At 40.6% G+C, this 18,570-nt stretch overlaps 1 protein-coding gene across 1 annotated transcript; it reads left to right on the top strand.

Moving 5' to 3' along the window:
- The first annotated feature begins 930 nt into the window (after positions 1-930).
- prr16 (proline rich 16) lies at positions 931-18,549 on the top strand. The gene is made up of 3 exons (XM_086206470.1): positions 931-1,654; positions 7,155-8,251; positions 14,584-18,549. Exons 1-2 carry the CDS (start codon positions 1,520-1,522, stop codon positions 8,022-8,024), a joined length of 1,005 nt encoding a protein of 334 aa, XP_086062596.1. The 5' UTR covers positions 931-1,519; the 3' UTR covers positions 8,025-8,251; positions 14,584-18,549.
- Positions 18,550-18,570: the final 21 nt, after the last annotated feature.

Raw genomic sequence — 18,570 nt, 5'->3', positions numbered from 1 at the left:
ATAGTTATTTGCAGTGATACAGAGTAACTAAGTATTCTTAGCTCCTTAATTCCCCGCCCAATATGTTTAAGATTTAAACTTAATGCACCTTTTATTCCTTTAACAGCAACTGAATATCTGCACCAAGTATCACACACCACCTCCTTGATTTCTTAATCATCAGTATTAGCCCTGAAAAAACATATCAGTTGATCCTTTAGAGGTTCGAGAACTAAATGTGCCAAAGCACTGAAGCACACAAACACAACTTAATTTAGAAACTTACATAAACTTTAAAAAAAAACTTCTCTAAATTAAGTAGAATTTTGACCAGAATACTTGTTTATCTACTCCACTTTTATTAAGGAACTGTGCACTACTTCCACCATAGTTTCTTGTTTTTCCCTTTGGTTTCTTTTGCCCAGTCATTCATATTTTATTCATCTGTCCCAGCTGTGTCAAACCATTCTTTTTAAGCATAACTTGAATTCATTCAATAATGTCGCTGTTGTGTAATTTATGACACTCAATTCAATAATTCACTCAGTTACTCGTTCTAATTGATGCAAATTTCAACGCAACTAGCAGGGTCTTGATATTAACGCAGCGCCTCCCTGCTTTTGTGTTAAGTTTAGAAGTATTAAGTGTATTTAGACAGAGTGGAAGTCCCTCAAATTCATTTGTATCTTGAGTTGTGTAGTGAGGATGTGTGATTAATAAAGAAAAGAGAGAAAAAAAATCCCACAGTGCTTGTCATTAAGTGGAAGACCTCTTCAACCACTCATGTTATGAAATTGCTACAAACGATCAGCAGCCATGCACACAGAGAGAGAGAGAGAGAGAGAGAGAGAGAGAGAGAGAGAGAGAGAGAGAGAGAGAGAGAGAGAGAGAGAGAGAGAGCATCCTCCTCCTCTCTCCAGAACGCTGCTCGCTCAGACTCTCCGAGGAGGCTACGATGGAGACGGGATGAAATTGACGGGGCTGTTTCGGAACAAAGTGCCTCCGGGGCATATCATTACCAGAGATTTGAGGAAAAATAAGGATCGTATTGCCTTGTTGTCGATGCTTGAGGATTATGGACCATTACATTAACGACCGGCTGTGTATCGGCTTGGATAACTGCCTGTCTACTTCTTCTTCTTCTTCCTTTATTTACTGTAGCTAGCACATCTTCGCGTTTTTCTCTCTCTCCCCCCCCCCCCCCCCCCGCAAAATGTTGAATTTGGCGCTCTCTCGACGTGAAGAGACGTCATAATTTTTTTTTTTAAAGATTGTTGGACATGGTCGTCCATAAAAACACCATATAGACAGCATGATACAATATTTTGACATAAGCGTTATTTTTTTATGTTCCGCTCTATTGCGCATGCCTAGTGGAAGATACAGATCGCTGCCACTTCGCCACCGTCCTGGCCGTGATGTAGGAGCAAAAGTGGAAGACTAATAAAATTAAATAAATAAATAAAAAAAAAGATGCGTTGGCAAAGTGGCAACGTTGACTTGAGATCCTTCTGGAAATAGCTCAGTCATAAACTGAAGAATGTCAGGGACACCAGATGCAGAGGCTGAAGGAGTAGTCTCCAAAGTGCAAGTGAAAAAGGAGATCAAGACAATCGTGGAGAATTTGGAAACCATCCTGGGAGACCTCAAGGATGTAGCCAAAGAGCTCAAAGAGGTAAGTGTGCAATGGTTTGAGCTGCAAATATATAAACGTTACTGTTTTAATGTGTGTGTGTGAGTGTGTGAGAAAGAGAGAGAGAGTGAGTGTGATGTGATATTGTTTCTACCAGCCTGCTCTGAGAATGCTCCTCCTTGTCTGAGAGGAGATGGGAGGCTAACGTCCACCTCACTGGGGCCTGGAAAAGGCTATGATCACACACACACACACACACACACACACACACACACACACACACACACACACACACACACAGTAGTCTGTTCCTCCCCCTGTCCACTAATGTATGTGATCATTATCTCCAGCATGATTGGCACAGGAGGACGAGGAGTGTGAAAATGACAGGACTGCTTCTCCCTGACTCACAGGCTTGGATGAATGTTAGAGAGAGCAGATTTAACCCCAATTAATTACAAATAGACAACTTGGTACATCCAGGAAGGCACTTTTGCATTGCATTTCATCATCTTCATGCTGACTGACATTGGCTGGGAATTATCTCCTTCCAAATAATAGAGCAGCTGTCTTTGCAGTCTTCTTTATCTTCATCTTCTTGTCTTTTCTTTGCCTTCTAGACGCCGTTTATCTCAGCCTCTCATCTATCTTTTGTTCTTTCTCCTTTCTGTGTTAAAGATCAAATCTCTCGAAGCTATTGTTCAAATCTCAGCGATGCAGATGTGTAGAAATCAGGGTGGGCAATCACTACCTCACACGCTGCCACCTCAGTTGTCATAACCTGCAGTCTTCCTGGCTTTTATGTTTACATTCCTCCACTAGCGACCCACAAGGCATCGGGGCTGCTGTGCTGAGCTGCTCACCATAACATGACAGGCTGTCATACGAATAAAAACCCTATTGCACACCGCCTCTGGTTCCTACATTATGGATGGGCGGTCGACACAGCATCTGGCTACTTCTGCCTCTATGCTCCCTTTACTGCTTTTGCAACTTGAGCTGAATACTTTTTTTTTTCCCAGCAGTTTACTATGTCTCCCAGCAGGCGTCAGAGATAAATGAGAACAAGATGGCATTGTAATCTTTCTCCTGTGATTTATTTTTTATGTGTATGATGTGCCCGCTTATTTCATTTATTTATTTATTTATTTATTTTTTGGTGCTCCCAGGAAATTGTGCAGAGGATCAGTTACTCTGACACACACTAAACACATACCTCGTGGGGATGTTACTATCAGAGCCAGTGTTTGGAGTATAATCCATTTGAAATGCAGTTATCTGTTATAACTCACAGTCAAGGCTGGAGCTGAGCCCTGCTCTGAGGAGGGACCCTGCACAGATGCTTGGCACCACCACCGAGGCAGCCTGGCCTACAGCAGGGGCTGCACACTGGGATACTGGTGCTACCTCTTGTGTGTGTCCCAACAAATTATCCATTTAAGAGTGCACGCAGAGTTTAGCTCCAGTGCTTTCTCTCGCTCAGCCTTCGATCTCTCTTTTTTTATCCTCTCTCTGTCTCTCTCTCTCTCTCTCTCTCTCTCTCTCTCTCTCTCTCTCTGCTTTCTCGTCTTCAGCTATTTCACCAGCTATTGTTCGGATTTGAATTTCACATCCTCAGCTAGTAATTACAGGATAGACTGAAAAATGAATGCACGTAAATTGACATTATAATTTTCATGGATACGTCAAAGGAAATTACATTACGTTTCAACAATGATGATGCTGTAAACTGAAACGTACTCAGCTCAAGCAGGATTTGACTTTCTGTGGACTCACTGAGGGCTGGATCGTCCATGGTCAGACAGCCAGTAACACAATGTCCAAGAGTCTGCGCTTCAGTTGTGGCCACTGAAGCATGAATAAGTCCACTGAGGGTTAGAGAACCACGAAGGAATACACTTCTGAGAAACATCTCATTGTAAAATTAAAGCATTTGTGACAGGAAGTGTCATCAGATAGCGTTATAGATCCTTGACGGGCACTGACTGATCATTTACTTGAGTGATACAAAGTATGGCTCTGTTTAGGGCTTTTTGATTTTGAAAAAAAACAAAAACAAAAACATCTGATTTCAATTATTTTGACTGATATTCCAGTATGGAAAATTTGATTTTTGCAAAATGTGATTTTTTTTTGTGAGGATCTTTATGAAAAAAAGATGTTTTCTTATGTTTTTTTAGTGGATGATGTGTAGGCAGGACATGCCTGCAGCACTACAATATTTCATTTAAAATGCTTATTTTGATTTTGACTCAATTACCCTGTCATAAATATTGCACTCTCTTGCAATTTAAACATTTGCAGAAGGCCATATTGCAATTTCAATTAAATTTCAATTAATTGTGCTTCCCTTTTTTCTGTCGGCAAGAGATTTGCACGTCTATCAATCAATCAAATTTCATTTCTAAAGGCTGAATTCGCAATACAGAATACGCCTCAGTAGGCTTTACAATTTGTCTAACATCCTCGGTCTTCAGAGTTGTAGTTAGGACAAACTACCCATAAAAAGAAATAAAAACCTTTTCACTGGAGTGAGACCTCAGGGACAGCAGCAATACCTGCAATAGATGCAGAGCAGATCAGCAGAGTCACAGAACGTACAACAGTTGAAGGCAAAAGTAGACGATGAATGCATGCAGGGGATCTTGATCTTAAAGTGGGCCTCAAGCTCCTCCCAGGACAAAAGCTTCATGGTCTATCTCTTCATCAGTGGATGACGATTAAATTATGTGATAACGGCTAAAAGTTGACAGATTTTTAAGTAATCTTCCTGTGGAATATTTGCACTAAACCCAGGCCTCAAGGCTTATATTCAGAGATCTCATAAATTGATGAGGGATGAGTCATGTACTACGAGAAGGGTCAGTCCCTTCACCAGGACTTGTGTTATGCAAACTGCTGCCAAGTTAATTTCATATGATTACGTGTTAGATGATGATCCTTATGTTGCTGCATGATGTAGAACCCAATATAATCTCGTCTGGTTAGCAGCAAAATGTCGACCACCTAAGGATCTGGTTGTTTTGGTTGAATGTCTTCTGTTTGATTTATTTTCCACCCGAGATATTTCCGTTTCCTAAGGTGAAACAAAGTTGTGTTGCTCTTACAGACTGACAGCAGAACCTTCATTAATGCACGACTGCATCAGTACTGTTATATAGGTGTCGTTGTTGTCATGTCATCCTTGTTTACGGTAGCGTTGAACCAGGAGAGTTCCACTCCGTGTATTATTTGCTAAAATCAAAATGGAGTATTAAGCCTATGGTTGGATAAAAAAGATGCGGTATGTCCTCGACACTGCAATTTTTTCAGACAGTTTTGCTATTGTTACTGCGGTTGTCGGTCTATATTTTCTTCAAGTTAAAAAAATACTTGACTGTCTTTTTCCGTTTTCTGGAATCACTTAGAATTCATGCAGGGGTTTCTGGGATAAACTTCTGTGTAAGTTAAAAACATCAAACCGTCACTACTTGAAAGGCAAATTATACCTTTTTGATTAATTATCACTTTAAGTTCAAAGACAGTGTGTTGAAGGTCTGACAGACTTGGGAACAGTATGTCACTATTTCTGTATGAAAGACTGTTATTTCAAAGATAATTAAATGAAAAAAAGTTCTTTCAAACTGTGGTATCTTATTTTCACATCCCTAATTTAGCCTTTTTACGTAGGCAACAGTGAGACTTTTTTTTTCAACGCCTCTATCCTAATGAATACCAGGCGAGATTTATTATGTGTGCATTTCATTTCACTAAACGGTCTACTTATTCTCCTGGATGTGTTTACACTGGAATAAGATCAATTGCAGGACAGCGCTCGTTGCCAGAGTTGTTTAACTTATCCTCTCTTAGAAGAGCTCTCTGTGTCACACTCTTTATGTATTCTGGTAAATGTTGCCCCTCTCAATTGGTGCATGGACGATATACAACAACTTTACTGTCGCTTCACACTGGAATTCGTTTTGCGTCGTCAGACAGCTCTGCTCAAGCATATTGAATTCGGGGTAATTAATCAATGTCAGTCTAGCCTTGTGCCCTAAAAGAGTGTGTTTAAATACGCAGTTACAATGCACTGACAACTTTATGCTCCTTCCCATTTTGCGCTCTGTTTGTCAGTGTGTGTGTTTGTGTGCGTGAGTGTACGTGCGTGCGCCTACGTGCGTGCGGGCCTGCATGTGTTTATGCTCTGCAGAATTCCCTGCCTCAGGTGATGAAAACAAATTGCCTCTTGCTCTGAGCATGTTGCAGGTTATCTTCGAAAGGCATGGCTCATGAGGTGGAGTGACCATCTTGTAATCGGAGGTTTGCTGGTTCGATACCTGTTTCCTCCAGCAATAGTATGAAAGTGCCCTTGAACAAGACAGCTGATGAGCTGGTTAGAACCTTGCATTTCAGCCTCCACCATCAGCGTGTGCGAATGAAACAACACTGTAAAGCAGTTACGGTGCTATAGGCGCTATATCATTTGAGTCAATTCCTTTGGATCTCGCCATCCACGGCACGCATGTGGCACCAGCTTGTGTTGATCTCGTCTGCTCTGAGCAGAGTCTTTCTGCCATTTTCTTTGATGATACAAAATAGTCTGCTGTGTACTATATTCATAAATGATTACAGTACAGTAGACTGCATATTCATTCAGATAATTCATTCCCTGTGAACTCTTCTGTATTCCTTTCACAAAGCATTGACTGGATTCTGTCACAGTGCATTTCTTACATCTCCTCTTGGCACAGTGTGAACATTACTGCACCACTGCTGCCACCGATGCTGTTTGCTTGTCATATTGTGTTGCTTGCACAGCTGATTTCTGATCGTCTTCTCCTATCGGGGGTATATGTGTTTGTCAAGGCTGCTCACCATGAATCAAAATCTTGTTTTGTAAACTGAAGTGCTAATAGGTCTTTCATTTCATTTATTTTATTTACAAATTCTCTGAGTTGTGCTGCTCTTTTTCAATATTAAAAAAAAAAAAAGTCCTCTCAGATGCAAACTGATTTTTTTTCCTCTAATGAAGAATGACGATCTATTTCTTTTTCATATCCTCACGTATTTCTTCAATGTGTTTGTCCTGAACTTTCTTTACAAATGGCGTGGTTTTATTCCTTGGCTTGCAGGATACAGTCGGCATTGTTGCTATTGTCAGTTGTGATGGTGCACGGGATTGTTGCAGCATGTCGCTTAAGTCAGTCCGGCAGGCTCATGGCCATAAAATATAGCGATATGTCTTTTCTCCCTGGCGTGGTTGTCATAGCGATATTCTAATTGGTCTTTAATCTCATGAATCAGTCTATTAAATCAAACTATATCTTCTTTTAATTTGATGTAATGAGATTTTCAATACATTAATTAAGAGCTGGAGGAGATACAGGGTGCTTTAACTCATTTTTCATGTTCACTTCTCTTGCACTTCAATCTTCTATTTACATCATCATTCTTCTCCCAGTTATCGGTGCCGGTGCAGATGAAACGATATATCCTCCTCTCATGCCACATGTTTGTAATTCCTGATCTCATCTGTCATTTTGACACTTCCTCTTGTCACCAGGTCGTCCATGAGATCGACACCCTGACATGTGACCTGCAGCTGGAGGAGGACGGACTGACAGATAGCTCCAAGACGGACACGCTCAACTCCAGCTCCAGTTCCACCACTACCACCACTACTGCTTCCAGCCTGGAGAAGATGAAGCTTTTCCCAGATGACTGCATTTTTAAACCACATGCACCCATCATGCCTGTGCCCGTCAACACTCCTGCAGTCCTTACTGTACTCAAGAAACCCCACCCACCCTTACCCCCACCCAGACTCACCTCAGTGAGAGCTGAGGATCACAACGTCAAGAATCTGCCTCATCCGACATTAGTGTTATCAGGAAATATATCCAAGGCTAATGGGTCCATGTTGAGGAATGGTGGAGTTTTCCCATTGAAGCCAAACAGGGATTTATTCTCATCCACGCCGTGTTTCATTTCTAGCGATAGTGGGATTCCAGAATCAGGGCTTGTTCCTACGTTGCCCAGGCCCATGCCTCTTCTCCGGCATGAAAAAAACAAATGCCCAAAGGCCCCCAGCAGGGAGCCTCGTGAGAGGGAGCGAGTACGTTTCAGTGAGAAGGTCCAGTACCATGGATACTGCCCTGACTGTGACCTCCAATATGATGTAGACGACACAGAACTACACTTGCAGTCTGAGTTGAACGACTTGAGGCTCAGCCCTGTGCACTGCTGCTCATCTTCCTCCCCTCCGCCTATTCATGCTCTTCCTCATGAACTTATGTTGGAAAACGGCGGCCTCTCAGTCAGCCACAGTTTCCCGCCGAAGGCAAACACTCCTCCACCTTGTGTGCCTCCTCACCCAACCTCCCTCAAACCTCAGAAAACTATCCTTCGCAAATCAACCACAACCACGGTTTGACACCGAATCCCCTTGCTCTGTTTAACGTAAACATTCTTGAATCATTCATAGTGTTTTCGTCTATATGAGTGCTTTCTACTCCAATTGAACTTTGGAATATTCAAACAGAGGGAAATGTTTGGAAGATGGGAAATAAAAGGATGCATAAAATGAACGAAACAGAGACGACAGAGAGAGAGGCATCACCATGGGCTGTGAGACATAGGCAGAGAAATCAGGACGAAGGGGTGAGTGTGCATGTATTAATGTGTTTGTTGGGAGGGGGGCAGTTGCATGTGTGCACCGATGCATGTCCGTCTCCGTACAAGTGTATCTGTTCGCGGAATATATTTGTTGGTGCAAGTGTGCAGATGCTGGAAACCTGTGAGAAATGATTGCAAAATGTAGAAGGCCAATTTTCAGGAGAGATGGCACTGACTGCACTGACATCTTTAAAATTAATCCTTGTCTTTATGGAAGCTCCGAGTACTAACGAGTCTCAAATTCAGGAAGTTCTTTCAGAGAACAGCTCTGATTAATTCATGCCCTTCTGGATGAAACAAGAAAATCCGCTTCCCTTTCATCCAAAGCCCTAAAGATCTCCCCATACCCTGACACCTACATATACACAAATATTTCACATATACATGGATAATGGCTGATGAAGTATGCACCGTACACAAAAGTCTTTGCAGGAAGGCAGGGAGGCAGGCGGGCATCACATGAGCGTGCCTGGATGAACGATGAAAGATAGTCAAGTGAGTCTATACCTCCTCTTCCCTCATCACATCTTTCCCCTGCACGTCCCATTTTGCTGACGCGTCAGGCTGTAGGAGCAAAAGGAGAAAATGAGAAGAGTAACATAATAGAGACGAGTAGATAGATTCGAACATGTGTCTACTAATTGGAAAAAAAAAAGTTTAATTTTCCAGCACTGTTCAGCAACTCTACTTTCATTTGCGGACCACCGCTACTCATTGTTGTGATATCTACGGACAATTTCTGAGTAGAGATAATCAGGCAGAAAACATGCTGGGCTTTATTTCCTCAAGGGAATATAAATCTGCAGTAATATCACACCATCTCAGTCTGTATGAGCTAGCACCCACTTTATTATCTTTTATTAGGAGGCATATGAAAAAAGCTGCTGTGCTGTGAATGTGCGCGGACTGTTGGTGAGCTTCTTTAACTGTGTGCGTGTTTGCGTATGAATGCCTGTATGTGTGTTTATAGGTGTGGTATGTGTGTGTGTGTGTGTGTGTGTGTGTGTGTGTGTGTGTTTTTTTAGCAGACTTTGGGAGACAGCATACCCTGCAGTTGGGATGAGAATAGTAGCACCTTCCTCCCAGTGATGCCCTTAATTAGCTGGATTAGACTACAGGAGATAACAGACCCGCCTCAGACGACCTTTGCTCCCATGTCAGCCTTGACAAAATTCTGAACTGCTGCTTTACGCATTTTTTATGAGAAAAAAGAGAGAACAAATAGATATATGGGTGTGTATTTGTCTTATACACTTCTTAATTAACAACCAAAGATGTTTTTTTTTTCTCTTTTTATTAATTTATTTCTTTTTCTGGTTAACCAAATCATGCAAAAACTACTGGACCAATTTAAATTAAATTTTGTGGAGAGATGTACCGTGGCAGAAGGATGAACTCATTAAATTTTGGTGCGGATCCGCATTAAAGGGTAGATCCAGGTTTTTTTTTTTATTTGTCTCTCTTTCTTTAAAATGGCAAAGTTTTTTTTTATTTCTGTCTAAGGAAATTAATGTTCATGCACCTCTATGAAAATATCTTGTATATTTCTAATCCTTTTTAAAATATTTCAATAGATAGACAGACAGATAGATAGATAGATATAGATAGATAGATATAGATAGATAGACAGATAGATAGATAGATAGACAGATAGATAGATAGATAGATAGACAGATAGATAGATAGATAGACAGATAGATAGATAGATAGATAGATAGATAGATAGATAGATAGATAGATAGATAGATAGACAGATAGATAGATAGATAGACAGATATATAGATAGATAGATAGACAGATAGATAGATAGATAGACAGATAGATAGATAGACAGATATATAGATAGATAGATAGACAGATAGATAGATAGATAGACATATATAGATAGATAGACAGATATATAGACAGATAGATAGATAGACAGATATATAGATAGATAGATACATAGATAGATCGATGATAATTTCAATGGAAGAGGATTTTATGGTGCACTCATAGTTTCTTTTGGATGAACATATCAGTATATCATTTTTCAATTATTAAATGTTCTTTTTGCAATTCCAGAAAAACGATGATGGACTTCTTTTCCAAATAAAATTAAAAAATAGACCTGCTAAGTGCTGGCATGTAGACAACGATACCATCAAACAGATGAACGGGAAAACATTGTGCTGAAGAGACAGTTTTATCTAGACGAGCATATATACCGTAGCAACGAGACACAAGGTAGTCATACTGGATCAGCAAGGTCACAGTCAGACGTTTCACTGCAGACAGGTGTGTTGTTGTTCCAGATGTGCTGTTGTTGCTCAAAGAAACAACCAAGGTTGAAGATTGTTTGGCCAAGTTGTATTTTTTTTGCAGCTGTAGACAAAAGTAGCATCAAGCTAACTTTCCTTTGAGACTGGAGGATATCAAGACGCGCCATCAGAATGCCCCTCTCCAGTCGAGAACGGTCACAGGTGGTCTTCAGACTTGCAACCAGGTATTATATACTCAAGGCAATTCGGTTCGAAACAGTCACAGACTCTTCAGCAATAAAACATGCAAGCAAGCGATCAACCTTAGATCATAATGCCTTTAAAAAAAATCATGGGATGCGTACGTTCTATCTCAACTATACTGTGTAAAAAAAAAAAAGAAATAAACAAGCTTACTGGCAGTTTGTTCCTCATTTCAGTGACATGGTAACAAAAGACAGGCCTCAACATGTTTGGTTTTAGTCCTGAACAGCCGAAATAAGAGGTCTGCCAAGTTTGCACAAGGTCATAAAATCTGATAAGTATCTTGGATTTCGGCTGTTCAGTAATTTCTGGACAAGCAGTAGAATTTTGAGTAGGATATGCACACTAATGACTAAATCCAAATCCAATGTATGACCTCGTTGACCTCACAATCTAAAATCGGCATCTGGCTTATGGATCAGTGTAAATTTAGCCATGAGAAAAACTAGTGTGAGAGAGGGTGAGGGTGGGAGGCAAGGGCACAGAGAGGGAGAGAGTGTTGAACAAAGTGAGATGAAAAAGAGGGCACGTGTGAAAGCGCGGGGGGGGTGAAAGAAAAACTGTAATTTAGTGCCAGCGAATGCCGTATTGGATGACTTGTGTGCACTAAATTGTGTGCATATGTGGGTGAATGTCTGTCGTCAAGATGATTACTTTCAGCGTAGGACATTGAATATATTTACTTTGTATTATTGGATCTTAATGATTCTAGCAACTGCGGCCGCACACACTCACACACATACATTTGACGTGTGTGTGTGTGTGTGTGTGTGTGTGTGTGTGTGTGTGTGTGTGTGTGTGTGATGAATTGAGAGCTGCCCGATCACTAATAGGTGCAACACATAAGCACTTTAGCTGCTATAGCGCTGCCTTACTAGCGAATACACGATTCAGTGAAGCGAGGAAATTGACACTGTGGACTTGGCATTGAATGATGAAGGGAACAAATTGAAAAATCAAGGGCACCTGCATTATTTAAACCCTTTTTTCCTGTGTTTGCTCCTTTTCTTCCTCTTGACCCGGACTTTTGTGCATTTGCATACATCAACAATAGCTCATGTGGTGGGACTGTATTAGAGGTTGCTGCTGTCCAATAGGAGGGTGCAGGGAGCATTGTTTTACACTCAACACACAAAGGCAGCATCATTGGAACAAAAAAAAGTGATGCCTTTACACTGCAAGTCACAAAAGTTTAATCAGGACAATATTTTGAGACTTTTGACCTTTTTTCTGCACTGAGATCCATATGTGGAATGATTCTTGATTAAATTTGTGGCTCTTGGAGTAGGTGTGCAGGCGGCTCTTCTCAATAACATAAAACCTGTTTCAAGAGCTATGTGAGCATTTCCTTGTGTGTGTGTTGTGTGTGTGTGTGTGGGGGGGGGTGTTTGTAATAATATGGTATCATTTCAAAATTCAGCTTTGATGCATAAAGTTTCATCCATTCATATTAGGAGAGCACTTCTCCCTCATCGATACTGCACAACACAAAGACAGGCTGATTTGGTCTTTTAAGTACACGTGGAAGAACCAAGCCTCTGTCATGCCAGTGAGTTTGTGCAGACAGCCTCTCTTTGTTATCCATCTCATTCGGCTTTCTGCCACGCCGCGTGCTCCTGCTGTACAGAGAGCTGATGTTGTTAGAGGTGCGCTTGACAAATTTTGGGTGGTTAAATTATTCAGTGCTTGCAAGAGGCCCTTTGGAGGAAGGAAATCAACTTCAATTGCAACAGGTGAAACATAGTTAAAAGGTTATCTATTGTTAAGGCCCCGATAGCGGGAAGTGGAATTTGTCCGACCAGCGCTCATTATAAACATGTTTGGATTCACTGGTTCAAACATCCATAGGTTTGTACTGAAGCTGTTCTTGTTACAAAGGGCTGTGGGTGTCAGTTTTTTTCACTGTTTTTGTAATGGCTATCTGAGCTCCACTGCTCCAGGCTTGATCGTGGAGTTGTAATGGTCAGGGAGGAGGTGGATCTTCACCGCCTCCATCATGAGTCAGGACTGACTCAACTGCACTGACCTACTCCCCACAGCTCACAACTCCAGTTCACAGCCACCTCTCGCTCCCTCTGACTTTCACTCTTTCTTCCTCTCCCCTTAGACGACGCTTCACTCCCACTCGGCAGCAGCTGTATGCATAACATCTCTTTGTACACATGTATCCTGATACATGTGGGTGGCAGCGCTATTATTAAAACACATCTGACACTTAGCACAGCAAACACCTTTGGCAGCATTTCCATTTGTACGTTTAATCAAAAAGTTCACAGATTTTCTTCTTCCCAGAGCTGCAGCAGCCTCTGCATCCTTCAGCTTGTACCTTTGAATAACAAATGACCTTCCAGGAATGGAAAAAAAAAAAATCTGCTTCTACTCATTATGCATCCAGTAATAAATGACTGCATAGCTGCGCCATTTAAAGGTTGAGTGTTTTCAGTTTTAACCCCACGCTGTGAAGACATCGCTACGGAGAAACCTAATTGAATAAATGACTAAACCTGATGCTTTTGTAATCAATAGATCACACTTAAGGCCTGATTTATTTACATTTGCAAATGTAAACCTGTTACTCAGATTTGTTGTCTATTAACACAATGGTTATGTGTTTCTATAGCGTTCTTTCCCAACTGTATTGTCTTCCTCCCATTTCCAAACCTGGCAAGAGCACAGCGTGCAATAAAACTCAATAAATGTGTCAGAGTGAGACACATTTTGCCAGTGAATATTAATTAGCTGTTGTTTCTCCGTCTGATTGTCGGGTGTGATAGTCTGCCAAGAGACGCAGTTGTCTATGTGCTCATCCCTATTCTGCATGCATCATCTACTTTGATTTTTATTCCTCTGTATTGTCTACATTTCATCATCACCGAAAATGACAGTGTAATGAGAAAAAAAAAAACATAAATGAAAGCAAAATAATTGTGGCGTTTCAGCATTACATTTGTATTAGAGATACTGTATTCAAAGTTCATTAAAATACAAAATAGACATGACCTACATTGCCAAACATCAGAGCTTTCAAAAGTAAATCTGGTGCACATTAGACATGGATACTGGCTCATCTTGTACTCCTTTATCTATGACTCAGACCAAGTCATGATGTGGGATACTGAGTGGGCACGAGTGTCCTTGTCTAAATGTGTGCGCATACTCATTGGCATACATTTTTAAGTCATACGGGGTATCTGTGCTTGTCTGTCAAAGTGCAAAAAAGGTGGGGGCAAGAACGTGCAGCAGTGTGTGTGAGAAGAAGGAGTCAAAGGGGGTTAGATGGTTCAGTGCAACTCAGAAAGCTTTGGTGGTGAAGCAAACTTAATGTTAGAATTTCACGCTCCTTTGGAGAAAAGTTGGAGGCATCAGCTGCACCTTACCCAGGGAAGGTATGCAGTGTCGCTGGATAAGAGGATCAGCTTTGTAAGAATGACTATGACCCAGATGTGGTCCTCTGCTCATTGAACCAATCCAGCGCTGAGTGAGAAACACTCCAAAAATGATGTTATTTAAGGCGAGCCATGAGCCACGAGCCAGCGATTGTCTTTTCACAACGGGGAAGGATTTTTTAATCCACGGAGAGAAATGCGCCAGATGGCTCATTCCTATTAACTTTGATGACTTGTGGTGTGTGTGTGTGTGTGTGTGTGTGTGTGTGTGTGTGTCTGGGTGCTTGTGTGTGGGCAATGACACCTTGCCATACTTTCATTCTGCTCTTTGAAATGCAGCTGTTGTGGCTGTGGCTGCTCTGTCAAGTGGCTCTCGTCAGCGCAGTCAGATATTCCCACTAATGTGTTTCCTCCTTTTTCTCTGCAGGGCCCACTGAGATCCTTGAGATTCAAGTGGAAGAGCTGCACTGTTCTGCCCTGGTTGATCGGCAAGAGAGGCGGCAAAGCATCAACTTTATTTTTAAAGCACTAATGGCTCCCGACCAACAGGGGACACGATCTTTTAGACAAATTCATTCTTGAAATGTTGAACACGCTCCAGGCACAGTTGTGTTCGATGCTGAAGAAAATGTGACATAGAGGGGAACAAGAAGGGCATTCCCTTTCTGTTGGTACTCTATAGATGAGGGTGTACATGTGGAGAGGATATTTTTATTAGAAATCATTTAATTAAAGGTCAAGTGGCTGCTAACACTCCAGATGTCAAGAGGAGAGGTGCAAGTTAAATAATAGAGACATGTTCATGGAATGTCTGCCAGTATTTGTTCAAAGTGGCATTTCACCTAAAAAGTGTGTTTTCCCTCTCACAAGTAGGTGTTGTGGGCTCAAAAAGACATTTTCCCACCTGCATCACATCTTTGAGACACCAGAATGCAGAAAGAGCCAGCGACTTAGCATTCGCTTGAAGCTAATGGTGCCTGACGGCTAACAACAGCGACGTCAACAAAACAACAGTAAATCTGTTCATAAAGGTATCATCCAGGATTTCTTTATCCAGCCGTATGCTCAGTAATGCTTAACATTTGTTTGTTTTTTGCTCAAATCAAAGTGTCTGTGGATTACTGAGCATACAACTGAATGAAGAAGGCACGGATTATACTGGATTATGTTCTTGTGATTAGTCAATGGACTTCAATTTTTCAGCAGTTTTGCCGGTACTGTGTTACTGTGAGATGTTGTTAGTCGTCAGTCACCACCAGCTTCACACTGAATACTCATGACTGTTTTTTTTTTTCCTGCATTCTGAAGTAATAATGAAGTAATGCAGGAAGTTCAAATGTATAAACCAAACACTTTTAGGGTGAAGTATCACTTTAAGGTCTACAGACTTCAGCTCTGTATTTACTCAGATGGAACCCATAGCTCTAAAAATATGATGTAGTTTGCCTTTTGAGAATTATAAGTGTTTGTGTCCGGGGAGTCCAACGGGTTTGCCTGCAAGCTAAACACTGCTCTGCTGAACTGTAGACAAAGAGAAGATATATTTTCTGCACGTGACAAATGTGTGCAGTTTTGGACTGAGGAACGGTTTGAGCTTGATGACGTGTTCACCTGCCTGTATCCAGCCATTGAAATCTGTTTTTTGTTCCTCAAAAATTACATACAGCGATACAGAACAGTGTGACAGCTTTAAAATGATCATTGAGGAAGTAATAATTTGCATCAAATTTTCTTTGTATACAGATATACATGTACATGTTTATATCTATCTATATATTTCAGGCATTTTTCTACAGAGACTTTAACATTTAAAAGAGAGGATATTTTTGATATTGTGTTGGATGACTGAGAGGTATTATTGCAAAAAGTGTCATTCCCTCAAGGTACTTGAGCAGGGGAAGGCAGGATGACTTATTTATATTTAGCAACAGCAAAGTGTTTGTAAGGATGCAAACAAGATCGTCAAGTGTTATTAAAGAGGGTTTGCAGGAGGAGCCGCACTGTGAACATGAAAATGTAATGTGGAGACTACAAATGGTGTAAACCAAATGCTTTATCAGACAAGAGCCCCAATGAACGCATGACTGACTCTTCACTTTGTCCTTTGTTTTTCTATGCATTTATGTGGAGAGGCTGTCTGTCGAAGTGTTTAACACAGAGAGCGCTCTGCTCGCCGTTCACCCGGGTTTCAAAAAAAATCACATTCTCATTTCTTCGGGATATGTCCATCAGGTTATTTCTTCAAACTCTAAAAATCCTCCAACAACCTGGGTTTTTAACCGCTATCGTTAATTCAACGAATTTTTTTTTTTTTAAATTTGATTAAATAAAAGAACGTTAATATGTGTGGATGATCAAATTTATATGTTACCTTTTGCTTAATAAAATGGAGAGAGAGATGTTGGCTGCCGAGCAACAACAAAAAAAACATAGCATTTTAACTTGAAACCCTTTGTTTAACAGAAATTTATGAGCAAACTCTGGATTAGTCAAGAATCAAAGTAGATTCATCAAAAAAAAAGCTGATATTTTGCTATATCTGTATGATTGTGTCTACAAACTGTTGGAAAATAACTTGTGAGAAGTAAACACTTTGCACTTACAGTAAATGTGGTGTGTCTGCATGTAAATGCATAGTCTAAACAAACATTTCAAGAGCAACAAAAAAAAGTGTTTACAGCAGTACTCGTCATCATGAACTCTCGCAAATTAATCTTTCAGAATGTCAAGACTTAGTGAAATAAATAGAAAGAAATTAAACCGACTGCAAGAGCATCGCTTCTAATCAAAGCTACCAAGAGCAGTGAAAGCGAACCTTTCAGAGAGAAAAATGCATTAAATGGCATCAGCAGCAGCATCAGTTAATTGAAGATTAGTGGGATGAGATAGTGGACTGGTGGTGCTAAAGGCCATCGGCTGTCTCCACAAGATATTCGCATGAATTTAGGGCAGCTTTCACAGTCACAGATATTATAACAAACATCAGTGGCTCGGTGTCATGAAAATGAAGGTCAGAGTTAGAAAAGTCAGGCGGAATAGAAGATCAGGGGTTCCTGAACCTGAATGTATTTCTGGTATCTAATCAACGCACAACTATCCCCCGAAAAATTGAATATAAATTTCAAACTTTTACTCATCATAAATATATTTTGAATCCCTTCATTTTTGAATCCCTTCATTTGTTCTTTTTTATGCTTTTCCTTGCACCTCATCTCTTGTTTAATCAAATTACTACACACTTCAGGCACAGTTTCATTCATTCATTACAGAAATGAAAAGTTTGTTCAATCATTTCTGTGATTGGACTTTGAGGGGTCTCTGGGCAAAACACGATATTGCTTCTATGTATAGTTTGTTTATGTTCTGCACCTGAGGGGTACTTCAGGGCAACACCATAAACTGTATACACAATGCACAAAGAGTGGGAGTGTATTAGATTTTCTTTAATATTTAGTGCTGTTGCATTAAACTATTTGTTCATGTTGGAAGCAAAGAGAGGCATATAAATGAATATAAATCCTCTGAAAACCATCCAGCCATAATTAATCCACAGCGACTCTGCTTTACAAAGACATCAAAATGTAACTATACATAGAAACATAATGCTTAAGCTTGCAATATTCAATATAATATGAGACCTGTGATGCTGGTTTTATTTTCATCATGCAATCTGGTGCAAAAAAGGAAGGTTTTCTGGTAAGAAATGTAAAGCCTTTATTCAGATGGCTATTTCATGGCTAAATCCTTAGAACAAACAGTGCTTAAGCACATTCAACTTCGCAGCAACCCGTCTATAGCGGCACAAACAGACTTCTTCAGGGTATGCTGGGGTCAAACAACATACTGAGACCATTTTAAGTCTGTTTACGGTAGTATAAATGAACACTGAACACTTTAATGGAAGAGCAGAATAAAAGAAATTTCCTTTCAAATATAGTTGATAGTATAGAGCAGTCTGAGATGATGGGCCTACCTGTAACCTTGGAATAATGCACCCCATGATGACATTATTTCTCGAGGTCACCTCTTTGTTTTTCTTTTGTCAGGTAATGTGCTCTTTCTATATGTAGGATACTGAAAGTTATTTGATCAGGCACTAGAGGGACACTGCTCTGGACATCGGTTTGGAATGAGTCAAGTGAGAAAGAAAAGGAGAGGTGGAGACAAATCAGCATTTTAACAACACCATGTTGTATTTTGGCCCGTGGCCCACCATTAAGTTTTAGTTTTGGTTCTTCAAAGGAAAAACGTTGGACACCCCTAGCATAGATAGACAGTGAAGCAAACTAGACCAAAATTCTCTCTCTCTCTCTCTCTCTCTCTCTCTCTCTCTCTCTCTCTCTCTCTCTCTCTATATATATATATAATCTGTCCTAATCTGTCTTCATATGTACACAATAAATCTCTCTGTGGC

Source organism: Aulostomus chinensis, chromosome 6 (genome assembly GCF_037954235.1).
Source record: "Aulostomus chinensis isolate RoL2024-O1b breed Wild chromosome 6, RoL_Achi_v1.0, whole genome shotgun sequence".
NCBI lineage: Eukaryota > Metazoa > Chordata > Actinopteri > Syngnathiformes > Aulostomidae > Aulostomus > Aulostomus chinensis.
The sequence above is the reverse complement of the archived record's forward strand: the minus strand, read 5'-3'. Positions and strand labels throughout refer to the sequence as shown.